At 38.5% G+C, this 21,456-nt stretch overlaps 1 protein-coding gene across 2 annotated transcripts in view; it reads left to right on the top strand.

Moving 5' to 3' along the window:
- Positions 1–535: 535 nt before the first annotated feature.
- ANO10 (anoctamin 10) overlaps positions 536–21,456 on the top strand; it is a 120,764-nt gene continuing 99,843 nt past the window's right edge. For both annotated transcript variants that reach the window (XM_021525888.2, XM_021525887.2), the window contains exons 1-10: positions 536–656; positions 3,749–3,922; positions 4,951–5,133; positions 6,544–6,678; positions 8,188–8,307; positions 10,252–10,821; positions 13,227–13,282; positions 14,710–14,784; positions 15,739–15,921; positions 19,246–19,437. In XM_021525888.2, coding sequence (XP_021381563.2) covers positions 3,763–3,922; positions 4,951–5,133; positions 6,544–6,678; positions 8,188–8,307; positions 10,252–10,821; positions 13,227–13,282; positions 14,710–14,784; positions 15,739–15,921; positions 19,246–19,437 — 1,674 coding nt within the window. In that variant the 5' untranslated portion in view covers positions 536–656; positions 3,749–3,762. The remainder of the gene's footprint in view (positions 657–3,748; positions 3,923–4,950; positions 5,134–6,543; positions 6,679–8,187; positions 8,308–10,251; positions 10,822–13,226; positions 13,283–14,709; positions 14,785–15,738; positions 15,922–19,245; positions 19,438–21,456) is intronic.

The raw sequence follows: 21,456 nt of genomic DNA, 5'->3' as shown, positions 1-21,456 counted from the left end.
CCACTGAAAGGAGGGTGTAGCCAGGTGAGGGTTGGTTTCTTGTCTCAGGAAACCAGTGCAGGACATGATGAACATAGTCTCAAGCTGCACCAGGGGAAGTTTAGGTTGGACATCAGGAGGCATTTTTTCACAGAAAGGATGAATAAATATTGGAATGGACTGTCCAAGGAGGTGGTGAGGTCACTGTCCCTGGAGGTGTTTACGGAAAGATTGGACAAGGCACTCAGCGCCATGGTCTGGTTGACGCAGTGCTGTTCAGTCATAGGTTGGATTCGAGGGTCTTAGAAGTCTTTTCCAACCTAATTGATTCTGCGATTCTGAGACAGGAGGCAGCACAGACAGCAAAAGGTGGAAATAAACAAGAGGATGAAGTGAGAGCAGGCGGTCCATACAAGCGTTGCTGAAACACTGACACCGGAGCATTTTTAAAGCGCTGACACGGGAGCATTTCGGAAGGCCGCAGAAGGGGCGGGCGGGCAGACATGGGCCGGGCCGGGCCACGGCGAGGGGTGTGTCCGGCGGCAGCGGCGGGCGGTGCCGCGCTGTGCCGCTGTCACGCTGGGCCGGCCCCGCGCCCGTCCTGGCAGCGCCCGGTGCCCGCGGCCGCCGCCTGCCCCAGCCCCGCCCTGCCCGCGGATGTGGAGCCGGCGCCGGCGGTGAGTGGGGAGTGGGCGGCCGGCGCCCAGCGGGAAGGGGCTCTCGCTGCCGCGCCGCCGCCAGGGGCGGAGCCTCGGCGCTTCCCGCCCGCCCCGCCGCGGCGCGGAGCCAGTGCCGAGCCCGGGCGGCCGGGACAGCCCCGGCGCGTCCCCCGCCGCCCCGGCAGCGCTCGGGGGCTGCTCGCGGCCGCGGGGGCAGCGGGGCGGGGCGGCGAGCGCGGCCGGGCCAGCGGCAGGGAGTGAGTCGCCGGCCGGGCTGCTCTCCTCACGTTCCTAAGAAAGCAGAGCGGGGCGCAGGCAGGCAGTGGGAAGGAGCCGCCTTGGAGCGGTGCGGCCCGGACGTGGCGGCTCCCGGGGCGCTGAGCGGGTGGAGGCCGGGCGGTGAGCCGGGCTCTGAGCCGCTCTGCACCCACACGCCCCGGGAAAGGGCTGCGGCTTCCTCTGCCCTGAGCTGTCGGGGCGGTCCTTGGTCATGGGTTGGAACCGCTGGTCGCAGAGGTCTTTCCCAACCTAATTAATGGTGACCGCCACCCAGGCACTCGTGGGAGCGGGAGCTCGGGGCTTGAGGGCCTTCTTGGGTTGTTCCCTGTGCCTCTGGGTCAGTCCCTGGTTACACCGTGTGCATGATGAAAGAACAGGCCCAATTACTTCCCAAATCACCTCCCATAGGGTCTGTGCTAGGCGTTGGACAACCTGTTAGGAAAATAAATTTGGAAATCACCCCGGCACAATTTGGAAGAGTACTTCAGCTCTGTTGGCATTTTCAGTGGTAATAAGCCTCAAAATAAACTGAAAGAGAATAGTTTTGGGTTAGATATTAGGAAGAATTTTTTTACTGTGAGGGTGGTGAGGTGCTGGAACAAATAGCCCAGGGAAGCTGTGGGTGCCCCATCCCTGACGTTGTTCAAGGCCAGGTTGAATGTGGCTCTGAGCAATCTGGTCTAGTGGAAGGTGTTCCTTCTCATGGCAAGGGAATTAGAACTAGATGATCTTTAAAGTACCTCCAAACAAAACCATTCTGTGATGATTCTGTGATTCTTACAGTCACCATGCCAAGGATGATGATTCTGAATAAATGATAGGAGCCAAATTCAATGAGTAGCACACTGTTTATTAAAAAGGCTGTTTTTTTAAGAAATAACTGTTTTCTGCATTCTTAATCAATTATCTAGTGCTTTTCATTCTTTGAATTCTTTAGAAATGGCAATATACACAATGTGTCAGGCATAATTTTAGCAAACCCCTGCAAAACCCTGATTATGGATAGTGATGTGCAGTGACTTGTCAAGACAGTGTAGTTACTCACTAACAAGCTCAGTTACAGTGCCTCATCCCTGACTATGTTCTTCTCTGCCTGGTTCATTCTGTTTGTACAGATGCACATCTGAAATTTTAAAAAATACTTTATTAATCCAGTGCATTTTTTAAAGGCATGTATACTTGGGTTCAGAGCTGGAGATCTATCTGTATGTTGCAGAATTGTGTGCCTGTGAGAAGGCAAGTGAAACTAACCAAAAACCCCATTGAAATTTGGCTTGAAAGCTTTTTTCTGCAAGTCGAAATTGACAGGTTGAATAGACTTGTTTATTATGATATGCATATGTTTACAGTATCACTGTATTGTGTAGGACAATTTTTATGAAATACTGGAGTCTGATTTGTCCTTGAATCACAGAAGTATAATGGTCATAAAAGCTGAAATGCATCCTTGAAGCAACTTCCTTAGAAATTAAGTATTTTAACAGGAGTGCAGGAAATTTTAGCAGGGAAACTGCTTAAAGGCAGAGGGTAAATTCCCTTCTTCAGTGAAGTTAATATAAAAAAATACCTCAAACCCCAAACCAAAATCACCAAACCTTCCCCTCACTTTTAAATTTAGTAAATTAAATGTGTCACAGGTTTTTTGTTTGGTTTTTTTTACTTTTTTTTTTTTTTTTTTTAACAGAGTAGGTTAGTTAACAGATTTGTTTTATATCAACATATCTAAGTTGCTTTATGAAGGATGCTACAATGATCTCTGTAGAATAATTTATACAAAATTTGTTAACAAGACAAAAGAGAAATGCCTGGGGTTGTTCTTTTCTGAAGAAAAGAATGCTCAGAGGACACCTTATCGCTCTCTACAGCTACCTGAAAAGAGGTTGTTGCAAGGTGGGGTTCTGCCAAGTAACATGTGATAAAATAAGAGAAAATGGCTTCAACATTTTCAATGTTGAACATGTGACATTAAAATTCTGTGAAGAATTTCATCATGGAAAGGATTGAAACAGGCTGTCCAGGGAAATGGTTGAGTCATCATCCCTGAAGATATTTGAAAGCTCTGTAGATGTAGCTCTTAGAGACCTTGTTTAGCGGTGGACTTGGAAGTTCTGCATTAATGGTTGGACTCAATCTTGAAGGCCTTTTCCAGCCTAAATGGCTCTGCAAGTCTATAAAGAACTGCTTAGATCATTTGAAGTATTTACACGTGAAGTTGTGCTGTCAGTGCTTTACAATTGGACTTTGTCACAGAACACTTGGTATATGGGTTCCAGAAAGTAATTTAAGTGCTCTGAGTGTAATTTGCCTGTCAGTATGATAGGTGTCTTACTCCTCACACCCAGGATGGTTGTAAATTTCCTCGGTATGGTTAAAGCTTCACAAGATTAACTGAGAAGGTTCTTCCTTAGAAGGTGTTTGCATACTCATGCCACAAGAAGCTTATTGATTTTTAAATACCTAAGTTTCTGTTAATGTTTTCATGTGCTGAAAAATACACAGTCAGAAGTTGCAGGCTGTTGTTTTTGAGGATAGTTTCACCTTATTGATTTGTTTTAATTTATTTATTTGCTTGCCTCTCAGTACTGCTTTGCTCTACATAGCAACAACAGTTTTCCCACCTAGAGAGTAGCACTTTAATGCCATGGGAGATCAGTAGCATCTTGACAACAGCAGAGGTTACTCAACCTGGTAGTAGTAAGTGCATTAAAGTGCACACTTATACCTTTAATAAGCACAGGCTTGTGTAACTCACTACAGTAAACTTTTGCTTGTTTTAGATTTGTACCAGCTATTTTTTTAGCACTTACATTCTATTTTGGTTTTGTACTTAGCAAGCTCTCACGAGATGGCAGGAAAAGCGAAAGAGATGGTGGAAAGCTGGTCTTTCTTGGATACTGTTGAGTCTAACTTCAGGCCCCTGGTAGTAATTGAACTTGCAAAGGGCACCAAAGAAGAAACCATAGAATGGTTCACTAAACGAATAGTGGACAAAAAGTCAAATGGAGGTGAGTACAGTATGATCTTCTGTAGCACTTTGAAATCAAACTGGCTGTCACCATACTATGAAGAATACAATTAGTTTTCAGGGAATTTGTGGTGTAATGATTGCTTGCCGATCCCGTTTTTGCATTTTTTGAACCCACTTAACCCTGTTATTAATGAAAACATTGGCTTAAGGTCAAATGCCAATTGAACTCTAGAATTCTTCCATTTTTTTAACTGAAGCCCTGATAACCTATGTTTCAATGTAGTTTTGATTTCAGTTTTTATAGCAGTTGTCTAGACACGTTTCTCCTGTTGCCTACAGAAATGTAGTAAGCCTTGCCTAAATGAAGATGCTTCACATCCTGTCCATAAGCCTTCATACCATGTTGTAGAACAAAATTAAGTTAGCAGAAAGCAATTTAATCTTGATAACTTCCTGTTGGTTTTTATTTATATTTTTTGTTAGCATGAAGGGTCTTAAAAATGCAATATTTCATTACTCATTTTGGTATGCTTCTGGGAATTGAAGTTAGGCTAATTTATTTATAATTCCCTGGACTTTTTTTGAAACTTTTTTTTAAAAAAGTCATTATTTGTGGCTGTTGCAGCTTATAGCTTATGGCCAGTAATATTTCTGTGGCTAATGGATTTGTGAATACAAACTTGCTTTCAGGCCTCTTTTAGGTAAGTTAGGGTAAGTTAGTTTCTGCTTCAAAAATCTAGTCTCCTTAAAACCAGTGGGACCGTTTGCAGAAGCACTTCTTGCCCTTATGGTGTGAACCTTAGGGGAATAGATTGAAACAGTCCCCATTGTTCCAGTTTACTGTCAAGAGTGCTTCAACAGAAGCAAGGCTAAATCAGGGGGTGACCCGGCAAGATTCTGAACAACTTATATCAAGTACTGTTGAAACCTTTATTCTTTGTGCCCTTAAAAAGAGACATTTTCAGCAGTCCTGTTAGCTAGGGCCAATACATTGGATGCTAAAATGCTAGGGCTTTTAGACATAATTTTAATGTATTTTCTTGCTTATTTTACCCCTCTTTATAGGTGCACAACTACTGATTAAACCACTGGTTACAGAAAATGGAGTTGAAAATATTTACCTAGTTGGTGCTTCCCACTTAAGGCTGTTGCTGGGAGCTGAAACTGTAGGTTTGGTGAAGGAATGCAGTGATAACTCAATGAGAACTTTTACATACAGCAGTAGAAAGACTTTCAAACATTTTGCAGGTAAGAAATTGTAGGAATCTTTGTCATTGTGAAGTCATGACAAAAGATTATAAGCAATTACGCTGCTAAATCTTTTACAGTCTTTCTATTCCTTGGATGGTAACTGTGAAGAGCAAGTGGAAGACCAATCCATGAAAAAAAAACCACTTGTTTTTACTATGGAAATTCAAGGCATAGAATGAATTTTGGTTTCTTTCACATGGCTTTTTTTTTTTTTTTTGCTTGTCATTTCCTTCATGCTTTTCTATGCTTCAAATGGTCTCTTACTTGTATGAAAGATTTTCTTGGAAAATAAGACAAGAAAAATAGCTGATAAACATGATTTTATGATTATCAATCCATGTTATGAATTAATATAGGAATTTAATTTCTGTGAGCCAGTTTTGAGGCTTATGATCTTAAAATAAGCTGGAAAAAATAGAAACATTTTTTCTCTGTTACATGTACACATCAAACAAACAATAATTAATACTACAGATGCATTCAGTGCGATTTGGGCCTGATTAGTGGAATCATTCCTTTTCCTCTGTTATTTTGTGGCGGTGCCAACACAGGAACATTTCCTTTTAAATGTGCTGCTTATAAGGTATTCAATGCCCCTGAAGCGGCAGAGCTCATTTTTTTTGCTCTGCAGGTAAATATTGGAGTTCCAGCTTAGTATTGCTAATACTTTTTATGTGCCTGTTTGGCTGATGCCTTTCACGACATTTTCAATATAACGGTTCTTGGGTCTGTCTGAAACAATTTTTAAGTTTTGTTGTTTAGTGGCAGTTTTGCTCAACACCACTGCTGTGCAATAACTGTTGCAGTGCCTTCAGTCTTGTGGCCTTGCTTTCCTGAAATTAGGAAGCCTTCAAAAGTGTTCTCAGTTGCAAAAGTGCCACTTCATTTTTTTCATGCCTTTATATTATTAATGCAAATCTGTCACAAATTCCACTGCTAATGGAGTCTCTAGGATTAGATGGATTTCCAGCTGCTGTAAATATATTATTAGCTGTATCTCCTGGTATTTTTCCTTTTTAAAAACGCAAACTAATTTTAGTTTTGTCCAGATGCAATCAGAGAAATTGTCACCTAGAAAAGAAACCCTGCAGTCTATGTTGTCTTGGTAGTATTTCTGGTTGCCCAGTTAAAATATAATATACTGTTACTCTTTGTATAGAGTTTTGTTGATATTTTAGCTTCTTCCTTAGTGTATTTAGGGCAATCCCTATAGTTTCTTATTCTTAAGGGGGAAAAATTGTTTTTATGTAAAGAAAATCTAACTCTTGTTTCCATGATGATAAATTGATGGGGTTGACATTGGTTTGCTGCTGTAATTTTTTTTTCCTGATTCTGGTTATTTTTTGTAGTTGTTTGCTGCCAGGGTTGTGTGCTGCACCAATTCATACCACGTTCCTTTTTATTTAGATGACAATCACAATTTCCTTACAATGGCAGAATGTCAGTACATCATCAAACATGAACTTGAAAATTTGAGAGCAAAAGATGAAAAAATGATCCCTGGATATCCTCAGGCAAAACTGTACCCAGGAAAATCAATTGGTAAGTAATGTAGTTTGTTGCCTTTAACTCACTGAGTTGATGTAGGATAGTGTTCATGGTGAAAAAAAATTAATTTTCCTATAATGAAGAGAAACTCTTCAGTTGTTCAAGTCCCACTATTTTTAACCAAATTTGTTTTTTCACTGCTTCAATAATACAACAAAAGGCAATGGACACACAATACAACAAGAAAAATTCTGAATAGGTATCAAGAAAGTCAAACATTTGATCAGGGATTTAGAGATTGTTGGTAACTGTCCTGGGAAACTTGTAAATCCTTGCTGGACAAGGCCCTGAGCAGCCCTATTTAAGGCACACCTACCCTGAGCAGGAAGGTGGATGGGATTACTCCCAGAGGGCTGTCCATCCTGAGTTGTTCTGTGAGGCTGAGCCTCTGACTTTATGTTCTCTACAGCTGGGTAGCTTTTGCACATGTTGGTGTTATCCATTAGTTTTAATTAGTACCAAAAGCATTTTTTATTTAAGTTACATGATTATATACTTGGTTTCTCTCTATATAAAAATACTGGACTGGGTACCAGTGCTCCAGAGTTGTAAGTTTCATAATAGGAAGGAAGTTTTATTTATTTGGTTTCACTGGTCTTCCTCATTGCTTCAAGAGCTTTTCCTTTTCATGGGAGAAAGAAGCAATGAGAGCTGGTGCTATTTTCATGGTAGCTGAAAGTAGTTTGTTGACAGAAATGCTACAGATTCTTAGGAGACTATATCTTAATAATTGTATGTCCTTTTATTAACAGAATCTTTTTTCTTTAGTGTTGATCATCAGAGAAGGAGATCTGTGTTCAAGAAACATAAATAAATGTAGATGTCAGATGAGTTTACATTGGTAATTTTTTTTATATAGCCAAGGTATTTTTTTAGTTGTGTGAAGCAGATGATAATGGGAAATAGTAAAACACTGTCACTCTTCAGTGCCTCCCTGTTTTTTATTATATTTTATTTTTTCTACAGTTGTAACTGCAGAGCAGTTTGTTCATTGTTTATCCACACATGTACTATTGCTTTTGATAACTAAGCTAAATAGAAATTGTGGAATATGTAGTTTTTTTGCAATGAAGATGTGATGCAATTTATGAATTATTGTAAACTGGTAATTCAAAGGGTTTCTCGTATCTTTTCCAAAATTAGTACAATGATGGCTTTGTGGCTATCCCTGCGAAGCTACTTGTGGCATTTCAGTCCTGACCTGTAGCACTTTTTTGCTATGGAAGCTGCATCTGGTTATATTGCAAAGCTATGGAGTAGTTATTATATGTAAAAGGGTTGCTCTTTGTCTTCCAGTGAACAGCACAGCATTTGCAGGAATAGATGTAACTACTCTCTATAATTTTTTAATTAACATGAGACAATTTTTTTAGGATTTGAGTGCTAGATGTGTTTCAAAGGAACTTTAGGCTTGCTAAATACACAACATAACCTGTTTAGTTATGTCAACTTCACTGTCTTTTGAAGGAGTGCTAGGTATCTGTTTTCTCTTTTCTCTTCTAGTGAGAAGATTATTGACCAGTGGTATTCTTGTTCAGATTTTCCCTCTGCATGATAGAGAAGAGTTGAAAAAGCTTTGTCACAGCTGGTATGGCCGAGTGAAAATTGGTTATCAGCCTTTAGGTATGTGAACAGCCTTTGCATTGTGGTCATGCAGTGGAGTTGTGAAATTAGAACACTGCTGTTTTACCATTTGGACAAATTTTTCCTCTTCTAGTGTATCCTGTGTGACCTGCTGAAATGATTCTAGACTTGCAGAATTGGTGGTTTCGGAGTCTGTAGTCTGTGAGTTTCCATGTAACAGCATTATGCACATCACAAATTCTCCCCACCCATCAGTAAAGCAAGAATGGTCCAAGCCAAGACTGTTTTTTCAAACTGACTCTTGACAAGCTCCCATGTGTCTGGAACTCCCAAAGCTTTTTTGTGTTGTCGATGTGTTAAAAGTGTATTTACAACTGTTTTAAATTCAGTGTCTGAATGAAGACTGTATGTTGTTGCATGCCAGCATCACTTGAGTATATTTTAGACACTGAATAATCTTAAAATGCATATAATTTTTAGTCTGGAAATGTGGAAAGTTAAGTTTTAAACTCTAAACCTGTAAGCTTTATTTAAAAATAAGAAAATAAGCATTTGGGAGCTTGCCTAATTATAAGTCTCTGGGTCTTGCAGTTGTTTGAGGTTCTTTCCTGAGCTGCAGGAAGTTAAAGTTCTGGCTAGATAATGCCTGCCTCCAGAGAATTGTGTTAGGAACCTTATGGTGTGCTGGTCTTTTATTATGTGAGAAAGGGATTTTTTTTTTTTTTTTTGCACTGACATTGAATCCATACAAAATTTTGAAGCAAATCCTGGGAGCCTGTTAAGTATGTACTAATTTAGGGATATCTTTCATGTTGGAGTGTGAAATGATGCTAATGACCTACACTTGAATGTATTTGTTCATGAATTTTTGATTGACTGGATGTTAGAGTGCTGATACTTCTGTCTGTTTACCTTTCATTCTTGCTTTCAGATATTTTTATCTGGTTAACAATTGTAAACTTCTGTTGTAGTGTTTTGTAAGCCATAAGAATGTTCTGGTATTGCATATGAGGTTTTTTTGTGGCAGTTTATTACAGAGGTAATGCACTGTGGCAGTGTATTTACAGTGTCAATTCAGAGGTCATGCTTCTGTGGCAGTTTCTTTAAGCTGGTAAATACAAAAGAGTTGCATACAAGCAATCTGGTCATCCAAGCAGGCAAAGACAAGAGATTTCAGCACTCTAAACTGTTTTGGTAGGCATTTCTGTATCTAATAATTTCTAGATTATATTAATAATAATCCTATTTTTTTTATTAGTAAGATAAGTGATATGTGTTCTTGGAAGTAATACATCTGTCATGAAATGTACCCATTACTAGTACACTTTGTAAGTCTTTGTGGCACCTGAGCAGACAAACTTATTGAGTACAGTAAGTATGTATTTCATAAACGAGTTGTCTGCTGAAGAGAATATCTCAGCCTGAGTACTCTATCTGATGTGTTTAAGATTTGATACACCTGTCCATTTATTACTTTAGTTCCTTGAGGGTTGTCAAAGCACAACTAGCCCTTTTTGTCTCTGAACAAGCTGAAGTGAATTTGTTTCCCAGAAGTACATATGCCAGTGGGAATTCTTAGAAGCTGGGAGTCCTTGCTGTTAAAGTGTTTTTTATTGCATCAAATGTCTTCCATGCCATTCATTGATCAATTCTGTCTGCAAGAATGATAGTGTTTTCTCTTTGGTTGGGTTTTTTCTTTTTTTTTTTTTTTCCCCTCTTTCTCTGGATATCTGTTTGACTTCCTTGCCATCTAAATGGTATGTTTATGTGGGTATATATGTAACATTGAAAAGAATAATTCAGATAACCATCTGACTTTTTGTAATAGGGGTGAAGGAAGAAAGAAAAAACAATGATATTCATTGTGTTATTTAGAAAAAAATTCTAGCCAATGAAAAGTTGTAAGTTCATATAAGGTCCAGTTTGATATTGTAGTGAAATTCCTGTTAGGTGTAGTCTTAGCTGATTAATTTCTTTCTGCAGATGACATACGCTGCTACTTTGGCGAAACCATTGCTCTCTACTTTGGCTTCTTAGAATACTTCACGTTTGCTTTGATTCCAATGGCTGTCATTGGGATCCCTTATTACATGTTTGCGTGGGAAGACTACGACAAATACGTGATGTTTGCCACGTTCAATCTGCTGTGGTCCACTGTGATACTGGAGGTCTGGAAGCGGATCTGCGCCATCCTGACGTACCGCTGGGGCACGCTGCTGATGAAACGGCAGTTTGAAGAGCCAAGACCAGGCTTCCACGGCGTGCTGGGGATCAATCCTGTCACTGGGAGGGAGGAGCCGGTGTACTCAAGTTTTAAGAGACAGTTACGGATTTACCTGGTGTCCTTACCATTTGTGTGCCTTTGCCTCTACTTCTCACTGTACGTGATGATGATTTACTTCGACTTGGAGCAGTGGGCTCTGGATTATCACGAAGAGAATGAGTCTAACTTCAGCAATTTGATGCTGTATGTGCCCAGTATCATCTATGCCGTTGTGATTGAAATTATGAACCGTATCTATCGGTATGCTGCTGAATTCTTAACATCATGGGGTAAGAAAGTTGTTCATTCTTCTTCTTTCAAGTTAGAATCCCACATACTTAGAATTTTTTTCCTTCTAGAATACATTAGTATGAGCTCTTGTTCAACAGAATGCTGAAGAGATTTCCCAAAGTAGGTTCTTGCTGTGGGGTAAAAGAGATGGCCCTTTTAACTTCTTATATGTTGAGTGTTCTGAGATTGCAATTTCATATTTGGTTTAATTTGGTCTGAGTCTGCCATCAGAAGAGGTGATCCTGCCTTGCTCCTCAGCCTCTCTCTGCCTTTGGTGCAGAAGTTCCCCCTCCCTGATTTAGCTCTTTGTCTGGCTGTCTCAGCCATAGTGCTGGCAAAAGGGGAGGGGGGAGAGCATGAGGCTAAGAGCTCAGATGTGCATGGATGGCAGGAAGGATTGGCCTGGCAAGTTGCACCCACAGCCTGGGTTTGCTTACTGTGCTTTCATCTGCTGTACATCAGTGCAGAGGGCAGAGGTACTGAGATAATGGGACCAAATCTAAGCCCATTCTAAAGGGCACATGAGTGTTTACGTGTGGTGCATATATAATAAAGACTGGGATTCCACATCCTAATCAAAATGTGTTTCTCTGGGCACCCTCAGAAGAGGAGGAATGTTAAAATAGATTACCTTTTTTTCCTCCCATGTGTGTGATTTATTTAACAGATTGGGCCTTGTGTTTTGCAACCTAACATAAGGACAGTGAAATGCTGGTGTTTATTTTGAATTTTAGCACTTCTACAGACATGTGAAGTCACTTTCAGACAAAGTTAATAGGTTAAGCTAATGGAGAATTAACTGCTTCATGTAGCTCCATATGGCATTGATTTGCAGGACAGAATCCAGATTACTAAAGCTGGAGACACAGAAAATTGACAGAATAAAGATAAAGCAAAGGAGGGGTTGATGCAGAAGACAGAATAAAAACAGGTGTTGAACTGGGGGTTGGTTATGCCTGCCAAAATGATTTGCTCAGCAAATTCAACCTGACATCCATGATAGTAAAAGCAAGCAATTTATTTGTTTATAACTGTTCAAGGTTTTTATTTAAATAAAATATTTTATTTAAATTCATATCAAGGGCTCAGTTGGCTGCTTCTATTTAATTGTTTTTATTATACTGCAAAAAAAGGCATTTCTGTGAAGTACTCAGTTATGTTGATATGATAGACTAAAAGGTCTTTAATAGGCAACTCAAGGGGTTTTTAATCCAGACTTTGTCGGGTTTAAGCTGATGTTTCATATTCAGCAGAGGCAGTATTTATGTAACCTGCTACACTGACAGCTTGTGCCTTTTCTGTGCTATCCAATATGTTTCTGCTGCCATGCTCTGAATAGGATGAAAAGCTCATCTGGCTCTCCTATCTTCTCTCCCACCTGGCATATTTTCAGATAATATCTGACTTCAACAGCTAAAGTGACAAAGCATGTGAAACAATCTGGGGTATTTTAAGCACCCCTCTTGCACCCATTTATCATGAAAGCTGATTGTGTAGTGAAAGCTAAAAGTAGAAATTGCAGTCACTTGAGTGCATTTTCATGTGTCAGGCCTAGCTTGATGCTCCTGTCAGAGCAGAGCTCTGCTGTTTTGTCCCGAGCAAGGTCCGTAGGTGATGGTGTCTCCTTTCAGCCTTGTTGACACAACACATGCTACGTGCTGCCTTCCCAATTACTGCTTATGCAGGGCGTTAAAGGTACAATGTAACACATAGCAGAAAGAAACTGAAACTCTCACCTCTCACATCCACTTCCCTTTTCTCCCCTCTAGTAAATCAGGTTCCTGATTCCCCTCAGAGGGGATTTCCTGATACATCAGGTTCTGACAGTTTATCTTCAGTGAGCTGAAAATTCCAATTTAGAATGAGTAATGCATCTATTGAACTTCACATACTCTACTTTTGCTTCAGAGTGTAGGGTCTTATCTAAATTTCTTGGAGAGAGATGGGAGTATTTCTGTGAGCATTTACTGGTTTTGAATTAAATTTGATATTTTTACTTTTCATTATATATTTCCGTTAGTTTCCAGCCAAAGAGCAATCAATAACTAGACACATTTTGTTAAGTCTTAAGAGTGATGGATGTTTTTCTCTTTTATAAAATAGCTCTTCAGGGTAAGAAATAGATAAAAGAAGAAACTAGAAAAAGAAGAAAATAGAAAAAATACTGGAGTTGTAGTCAAAAATGTGGGTGATTAATACTGTGGATCAGATTAGCTTCATTGATTAAGTGAGGGATTGGTATAGTATAAATTATTGCTACCATGAAGTGTTGGAATAATATAAACTATTAGATAAGTAATTTTCATGTGGACTAAAAGTGTCTGTTCACTCTTTGGATAGTAATGTGTACTACATGGTAGGAGCTTCTGCTGTTTACTAATTAATATTTTTGTTGGTATTTTAGAAAATCACAGGCTGGAATCATCATATCAGAATCATTTAATTCTGAAGGTTTTAGTGGTGAGTATATCATATAAGTGGCTTTTAGGATTATTAAAATGACAGCTTGTGCTGTATTTTATTAGTGCTTTCCTAGCATTACCACAGTGACCTGCAGTTTTGCTCGAGGCCAAATAGTAGCACAAATATCAGAGTAAACAAAATTTCTGTGATGATTGCAGTAACTGCTGGAGTATTTTAGATGCCTCTTTTATAGTGGAGAGTTGGCTTTTTATTTACATTGAATTGTTCATTCATGAGGATGCTGTGTATATAAGTTTCTGTTAATTGGTGTGGTCCTGTCTTCAACTGAGAACTATTTTTTTTTCATGATTTTATGACAAACCATATTTTTAAAAGTTCATGTATTAACTTCCACCTGTATTAACATTCAGACAACCTGTCTGAGGAACCTGAAAATGCCTGTCAGTCTATTCCTGTGTAGTTCATAGCATACACAGATCTATTTCATTTATCCAATCTTTTTGATTCCTTTTTGAAAAGGAAAAAAGTTTCTTCCTTTTTTATTTCCTCGGTTTCCTTAGAGTTCCTTCTTTATTTCCTCCACTATGTTTTTGTATGTGTGTGTGCGTTTATTTAGGGTTTGTTTGTTTTTTTGGGGGGCTTTTTTTGTGTTAAATCTCGGTGTTACCTATCTGTTACTGGTAACCTCTGGATCTGAAACTCCTGCAGCTATCACTTACAGCTTTGTCTCCTCCTGTAGCCTTTCTCATAAAACTTAAAAATATTTCTTTTTACCCAAAGGGTATTTATACAAAATTATTTAAAAAGTTATGAACTGTTAAATGTAAGTTTCCCTCAGTTTTCATTCTCAGTCTGTGTATGGCTCTCTTCACTCCCAATATTATCTGTATTAGCCAAAAGCTCCAAAACAGGAAACTTCAGAATTTTATTAAATACTCTGTTTAGGTTTCATTTTAGAAGTGGGGAATATTTCTCTTGGCCATAAAACCTTTTGAATTGATTAAACATCAACTGCAGCTAATATACATAAAGGAATGTTTTTAGAAATTGAGAAGCATATCACCCAACATGTATATTTTGACAAAGTATCTCTTTTTGAAAAAGTCACTGCTCTAAATAGAGATCAGTATATCCCTTTTCTAATGTTGTCTGGATAAACTTCCAAAAAAATTAAAGTAGAAGGTGATGTGTTTTTAATGTCCACATTTCATAATTCAGTTGTAGGTCTCTTTGTACACTTTGCTTTAGGTGAGCATTAAGCTTGTTAAGTGAAAAACTGAGGAAGACCAATATTGAAAATGTGTTTCTTCTGACCTAATGTTTAAAAATAAACATTAAAGAAAATTTTGATGGGCAGTTCACATCTTCATGGAAGCTATTTAGTCAAGGCAGCTGTTAAGTTAGATGATATTCTGCATCTGAACTTTTGCTTGAGTACTAAAACCAAATATTTTTCTTTGCAGTTCAACTTCTTAAATTGTTTTGCATCTCTCTTCTATATTGCCTTTGTGTTGTTTGATATGAAGCTTTTGAGGCAGGTGAGTGCCAAGAACATCTTAAGAATGTTGGTGAATCTAGTAAAATAAAGGATTGATAAAAATAGACTTCAATAGTTATTTAAAACATATACTTGGGAATTAATATATTTCACCTATGTTTTCTTAGAAATCCAGCTTCCATGTTTCAGTTCCCCTAACATTATTGCAGAATCACAGCAGAATAGAGTAATTCTTTCTCTCTGTATAAATGAAGAACTGTTTTCAAATAAATTTGATTATTCTCTCACACAGATGAGACTGGGAAATTTTCATTTCCTCTCTATTTCCTTTTATGTTAGAAGATGTTCTTCTCTGTAGTAGTTCTTAATGAGAGACTCTTGAGGATAAGGTCATGATTAAATTTGACTACAGTGAGGATCTGAGAATAAATAAAAGTAAAAATATTTCATAGTTGGTATTTTAAATCAACTTTCACACTCAAATGCATGAAAATTTGATATAAGGAAAATATTTTTTCTTTAAACATAATGAGCAGTACAAGAACTTCAGCTCAAGACCTCTGTTACTCTGAAGTGATCTCTAGCAAAACACTTTACATTCCTATACCAGACATAACATTTGTGCCATTTTCTCTACTTTCAGGTAAAATCAAGAAATGAAAGGCATAGAAAAAAATTCTGTCTTTAGTTCTGTGTGTGTCATTGGCATATATTAAATATGCATTACCCTTCATTGTACTTGGTGTACTGTTTTCAAGATACAATGAGATACACAAAATATTTAGACTGCTAACTCCTAATCAGTCCTTTTCAGCACACAGCAAAGGATGGGAACTAGATCATGTACACTTTTTGTATGCTATTCCTAGGTTTGTTAGGCTGGCCTTTTTTTCATAGTATAGTAACTTAGAGTACTACTTGAGCTCACAGAATTGCAAATGATCATAGGTTCATCACAGTTTTATTATTTTTTTCTTTTTTTTTTTAACTTAAGAGCTTGGCCACTTTGCTGATAACTTCGCAGATCCTCAACCAATTTGCAGAATCCTTGCTTCCTTACTGGCTCCAGAAAAGATACAACAGGAGGCTGAAGAAACACATGTGCTCCAAGAAAACTGATATGGACCTGTCATTAGCTGAACAGGTCAACATGGAGAAAGAAATGGGAACCTATTTGGTATGTTGTAGTACTTAAAAGAGTTAAAACTTTTCTGGGCTGTAGTTGACAGACGCATCAGCCAAGGAAAACAAGAATATTTTTGGCTTTCTGGCGTGACAGCTTATTTCCAGCTTCATCAGCTTTGCTGGTAGCTGTTTATGCAGCTATGTGTTGTCCTGGATCAAGAAGTGGATACAGTGCGGGATCCTAGTAACACCAGAATGGAGTGGAAGGAATGAACAGCTCTATCTGGAGCTACCTAACTCCATATCACTGGAAAGAAGTGTTGGTGTAATATGCCCTTAGTCCCCAAGGGTAACCCAAAGACTACCAGGATGAGTAGGCTGGCACAGGGAAGAGGGAGGTTATTTCTGTTTTGGTTTGATTTTGCAGTGGTACTAGTTTAAATGGTCAGTTAAACTAGAGCCTGAGAGAGAGCACTTATATCTGTATGGGGCCAGAAATGGAGGACAGAAGAAACTAACTCTTCAAAGCAATAATTCTGCTGGATGCTCTTGCCTCTCAAAACCACAGCTTTGGTATTCACTGTCTTCTTGGTTCTGTTCTTGACCACCTCCTACCCAGTATAATTTTTAATTGTATTTAGCAGATTCCATGCAATTCATTACTTAAAATTCTAAAGGAATTTACACAGTGGATGTTGGTGTGTATGTTAAGGCCTCACAGACTGGCTGATAACTTGATCAGATGCTGCCAGCACAGTCACAAGAGTCTTAATACTGTATGATTTTTGCTTTTAGAGAATAAGAAGTACATGTAAGTAGTGTACCTTTCATGTAAAAGGTACAGGAAATTGTAATTTGGTAATAAAGGTACACTGAAATTTGGTAATAACACCATATCAGATTCTTCCTGCTTTAAGTGCCATGGGAAAAGGAGAATGGGAAAAGGAGAAAGAACTATCACCTTTACAATTTAAAAGCTGTACAAATGTGTTCCTGTGAGGGAGATAGAATTAGACAGCCTATCTTGCAGTGCAGAACACAGCAGAAGTCCCTGTGTTAGTGTCTGAGCTGGTAAATCAGCACAGTCCAGCACTGCACCTGCACATCAGCCAGGACATCTCCCAGAGCTGTGTGTCAGCATCTGGCCTGACCAAATAAGCTCTGCCTCTTAGACCTGAGCTGACTCCTGGTTCTCAGCTGTCACATACAAAACCAGTGTGGTGTCTCTGAGTCACATTGCCCAGTGCTGCTTCTGCAGAGCTGGATCAAATGAATCTGCACCTGTTGTACTGTTGTACCCTGAATAGTTTTTCTTGGGTACCCAAGAGGTCAATTGTAGAGAGTGAGGACTTTGCTTTGTCTGTGTCCACTGCTAGCCTCAGTTTCAGTTCTAAATACCATGTACTCAAAGCTTTCATTTTATATTCAATCTTAAGATTATTGTTTTGCTGTGCTTGTGAATAAACGATATTAAACTGCTGATTTGTTTGTAAGCAGTGAGCTGTCAGCAGGCAAGAATATTTCTAAAATTAAAACTGTCACAAGGGGGAAGCATTTGACTGTTTAGTAACTGAGGAGTCTTGACAGAATTCTGTGTTTGTGGCTCTCTTGTTTTGATTCCTTCTTTTGCATACTCTTCAATACTGAATTCTCTATTCTTTTTGTCCTCATTCTCACTTGCTTTTCAAATATCCAGCCCTGTTTAAGATGTAAAAACATCCTGCAATAATTTTTATTATTATTTTTCTAATTTCTGCTGCACTCCTCTAGTTAATTTTTTCCCTTAATTTAAGTTTTTGTTTCCTTGATGCTGTAGCTGATGTTGTGGCTGCCGGTGGCAGTTACAAATTTCTTTAACATTGTCTCAGACTCCTGTTTTCCTACACAGAGTTTCATAAATTGAGAAGGAGAAGAATAAATACTTCATACTCTTCTATTCTAAAAGCCAATAGGTATTGGGCAAGGAAATGAGAAGCGTGTGGAAGCAGTGGGAATACTGTGCAGTTACCAGAAGGAGGAGCACAAAGGAAAGCTCTCTCTCTGCCTGCAGTGATTGTCTGAGAAAATGATAGCAGTAGCAGATGTGTGGCTGCCATTCCAGTGGATGTTCCTGCAAATGTCCCTTAGGAAGAGCTTAGTAAAATACAGGGTTTGTACAAAATGTTTCTGAGGAAAAAATCTTAATGGGTTTACCAGTTAGGTAGCTGTTCATGGTCTGGCCTGCAGATTGGCTTGTGAGACTGAACAATACTGTGGAACTTAAAAATGAGCTTAAGTGAGAAATGCAATTAATGAGTACCCCATGTTGATTTGTGAGCTTGTAGACATCTACTGCCTCCCTCTGTTTCCAAGGAGAAAAAAGCACTAGGTGTTGGAGCGGGCAGTCAGTTTAACAGCTATGATGGGCAAAAAAAACCATGTGTCTGATGCATGGGGCCAAAACCACTCTCATATGATTCTTACAGTAATTTCAGTTTCTGTCAAGTCTTCACAATTTCAGTTTTGAGAGAGAGAACAATACATGTGTCTGTGTACCTACATCCCACTTTTAACTTCTTTGTGGTATTTCACCATCCTTTGTTTATGAGCACTTTTTCTTTAAAATGGGTTGGTTTGGTTCTGTCATAACAAAATTGCTGCAATCATACAAACTGTTGTTAATACTACAAAACTAATCTGCAAATAAATGTATGATCACCTGCATACTTAATCAGCATTTAAGTACCCACATTCTTGGCTTAAAGATCAGGAGATAGACCTATTGGAATTTGTTATATAGGGTTTTTTGTTTGCACTAATTGTTTTTTTCAGATGTCAGTGCTGCCTTGTAGATTGCAATCTTCAAGTGGTCCACTAAATCTGTCCTACCCATTTTTCAAAAAACAAGCAGAAATACCAGAAAATATTTGAGTATCTACCAGCCTACCATTCTGTTTAGGTCTTTCATGGACAGTCTGAAATGCTAGGACTTCTGTTGCCACAGTGCTCTCTGGAGGATGTTCTGTCAATTTAAATGCATGGTGCTGTTTTTCTATTCCTCACTGTTCCTTCTGTTACTGTTTCACTGAGATGCACAGAAACCTGCATAGATTGAATGTGTAGTTACTTCATGTAATGAGGATAGGAAGTGTGACTTGCAGAAAATGCATTAGACAAAAGGAAAAATCTGGGCCTCTCCTTATAAGAAGTTTTTAGTGATTGAGTAATTCCAAATTAATTGGATTTTTAAAAACTCCTTCTTGTCTACTACCAGCAGTCATTTCCAAACAACTATTTTGGGATGAGGAAGCGTGTTTACAACTGTAGTACAATTTCTGTGTTTCATCATAGGTTTTTTGTAGGTTAAAGTTGTTCTTATATTTCCTCTGTTTTTCAGGGTACTTTTGATGATTACTTGGAGTTGTTCCTACAGTTTGGCTATGTGAGTCTTTTCTCATGTGTTTATCCACTGGCAGCTGTTTTTGCAGTGTTAAACAACATCACAGAGATATACTCTGATGCCTTAAAGATGTGCAGAGTTTACAAGCGCCCATTTGCAGAACCCACAGCAAATATTGGTGTTTGGCAGGTAATTTTTGTGTCTTCTTTTTTCTGTTCATTTGTTTAAAAGAGGTTTCTGCAACAGTATGAAAGCTTTGTGTTTGTCCCATGAGCCACTTCAAAGTTCAGCAGGTACTTTGTTCTCTTCTATGCCCTGGAATATCATCTATCCAGCTGTATATCCCAGTGATATTTTTGGTGGGGTTTTTGGCCACATGCCTTTCAGCTGCCTTGGAAAAGAAAGAAGTTATTTTCTTTAGTTCTTGTGTATGTATTGTACTTCTGTTGCAACTTCAAAAAAGCAAAGCTTCCAGCTACTGCCCAGTATTCTTTATAGCCAGTTTATTTTAGAAATGGCAACTTCTGAAGGAAGAATTTCTTTAATTTCTTAAGTAGTAGTAAGTAGTTGGATTCCTAAGCCAGGCTTGTGGCCTATGCACCCATGGTTACTGGTGCTCAAGCTGACTAATTTGAAAATAACCTGGATCTGTGAGCAGGAGCTGAAACTTTCTGCACAGCCTGAGCACTGTAGTCTATCTAAACAAATTCATGGTAATAGTACTGGGTTAAGCATTTTCTGTCCTCACTTGTTTGTCCATGCAGTCATGCTGCCACCAACTATTTTGGGGCCTGTTGAGTGTGCTGCATCAGTGAACTGATCCTGATCAGAGTTTTCTGAAGTGACTAAATTGCACGTGGAAGCTTTAGCATTCCATAACAAAGTACTTGATAAGAGAGTTTGATATGGTTGGGAGACCTTTGTAGGGGATGATCCATAGTCTAGTTTTATTTAACAGGTTTTCTACGGTTATGTAATGGAGGTAAAGGGCACAGTGAGTTAATGGATTATTCAGTTTGAGGAGGTTGTCAATGCTACCAAGTGAAGCAAGTGAGAGGTGAAAAGTGAAATCCTGAAACCTCAAGTAGAACATACAGTAAAAGCATGCAAACCAAGGATTCTGAGCAATGTTCCTTAGACACATACATAGATATTAATGAAGTGGACTTAGAGGTGAAGTCTTTTAATATGTTATTCAAATGTGTGAATTATAATCTGATTGCATTTTAACATGAGATGTACTTTCTCAGTCCAGATCTATGCTGTCAACATCTTAATGGTATATAGCTGCATTGATCAATTGTGTAACCACCAGAATAATCAGGCTGTGGTCATAAGTCACAAGTGTAGCTACAGGTGTATTAATAGCATTTGTTTTTTGCTAGAATAGTTTGTTTCAATTAAGGGAGTAGGTCGAAAAAAATATTACATTACTACACTACAGTAATTTTGTTTTACGGTGTTGTTTTTTAAATAATAGCAGAAATGAATTTGCTTTGTGAATTAAAAATAATAACTAAATTTTCAAGTCATCCATTTCATATGGGAAATGAGCATTTGCTGAAAAATTTCTGTTAAAGGAATACTGGAGTTATTTCATCAGGTGAACTGAGTTACTTTTTTGTCAAGGAAAAAGTTATTTCTGCTAATTCATTGTGACAGTCACTACAATTCTGTGTCAGTCTTTCTCATTCCAGATAAGACCTTGGAATAAGTAACCATTATATTGCAAATGTAATTGTTAAGCTGTATTTTCAGACATTTTGTGGGAGCTCTATAGGCAAGAGCTTCTTAGACTTGTGCTATTTATTGCATGTGTTTAAATGTAAATCTTTCAACAAATCTCAAGTGGTTTGTGATTTTTAAAAGGCATTCTGAACCATTCTTACCTTTTCCTCTTAATATTCACACAAAACCTCCAAAAACAGTGTTAGGACTACTAATTCCTCTTGGAATTTTGCACTTTTTCCTTTATCTTGAAATAAATTTGTTTGGGAATACAACTGCAGATAAGTGCTTACTCTTAAATGTATTCAGGTTACAACCTTGTTGTGGTCTTGTCAAGCTGATGCAGTCTGGACTGCTTGCCAAACAAGTCCTATGCCATAGAATTCCAAAGATGACAGAAAATAAATTAAACTAATAGGTCTTCTGAGGCTTTAATAAAGAGAGTGGTATCATGCAGAGCAATCTGGGGACTAATAAGCT

Source organism: Lonchura striata, chromosome 1 (genome assembly GCF_046129695.1).
Source record: "Lonchura striata isolate bLonStr1 chromosome 1, bLonStr1.mat, whole genome shotgun sequence".
In the NCBI taxonomy this organism is placed as follows: domain Eukaryota; kingdom Metazoa; phylum Chordata; class Aves; order Passeriformes; family Estrildidae; genus Lonchura; species Lonchura striata.
The sequence above is the reverse complement of the archived record's forward strand: the minus strand, read 5'-3'. Positions and strand labels throughout refer to the sequence as shown.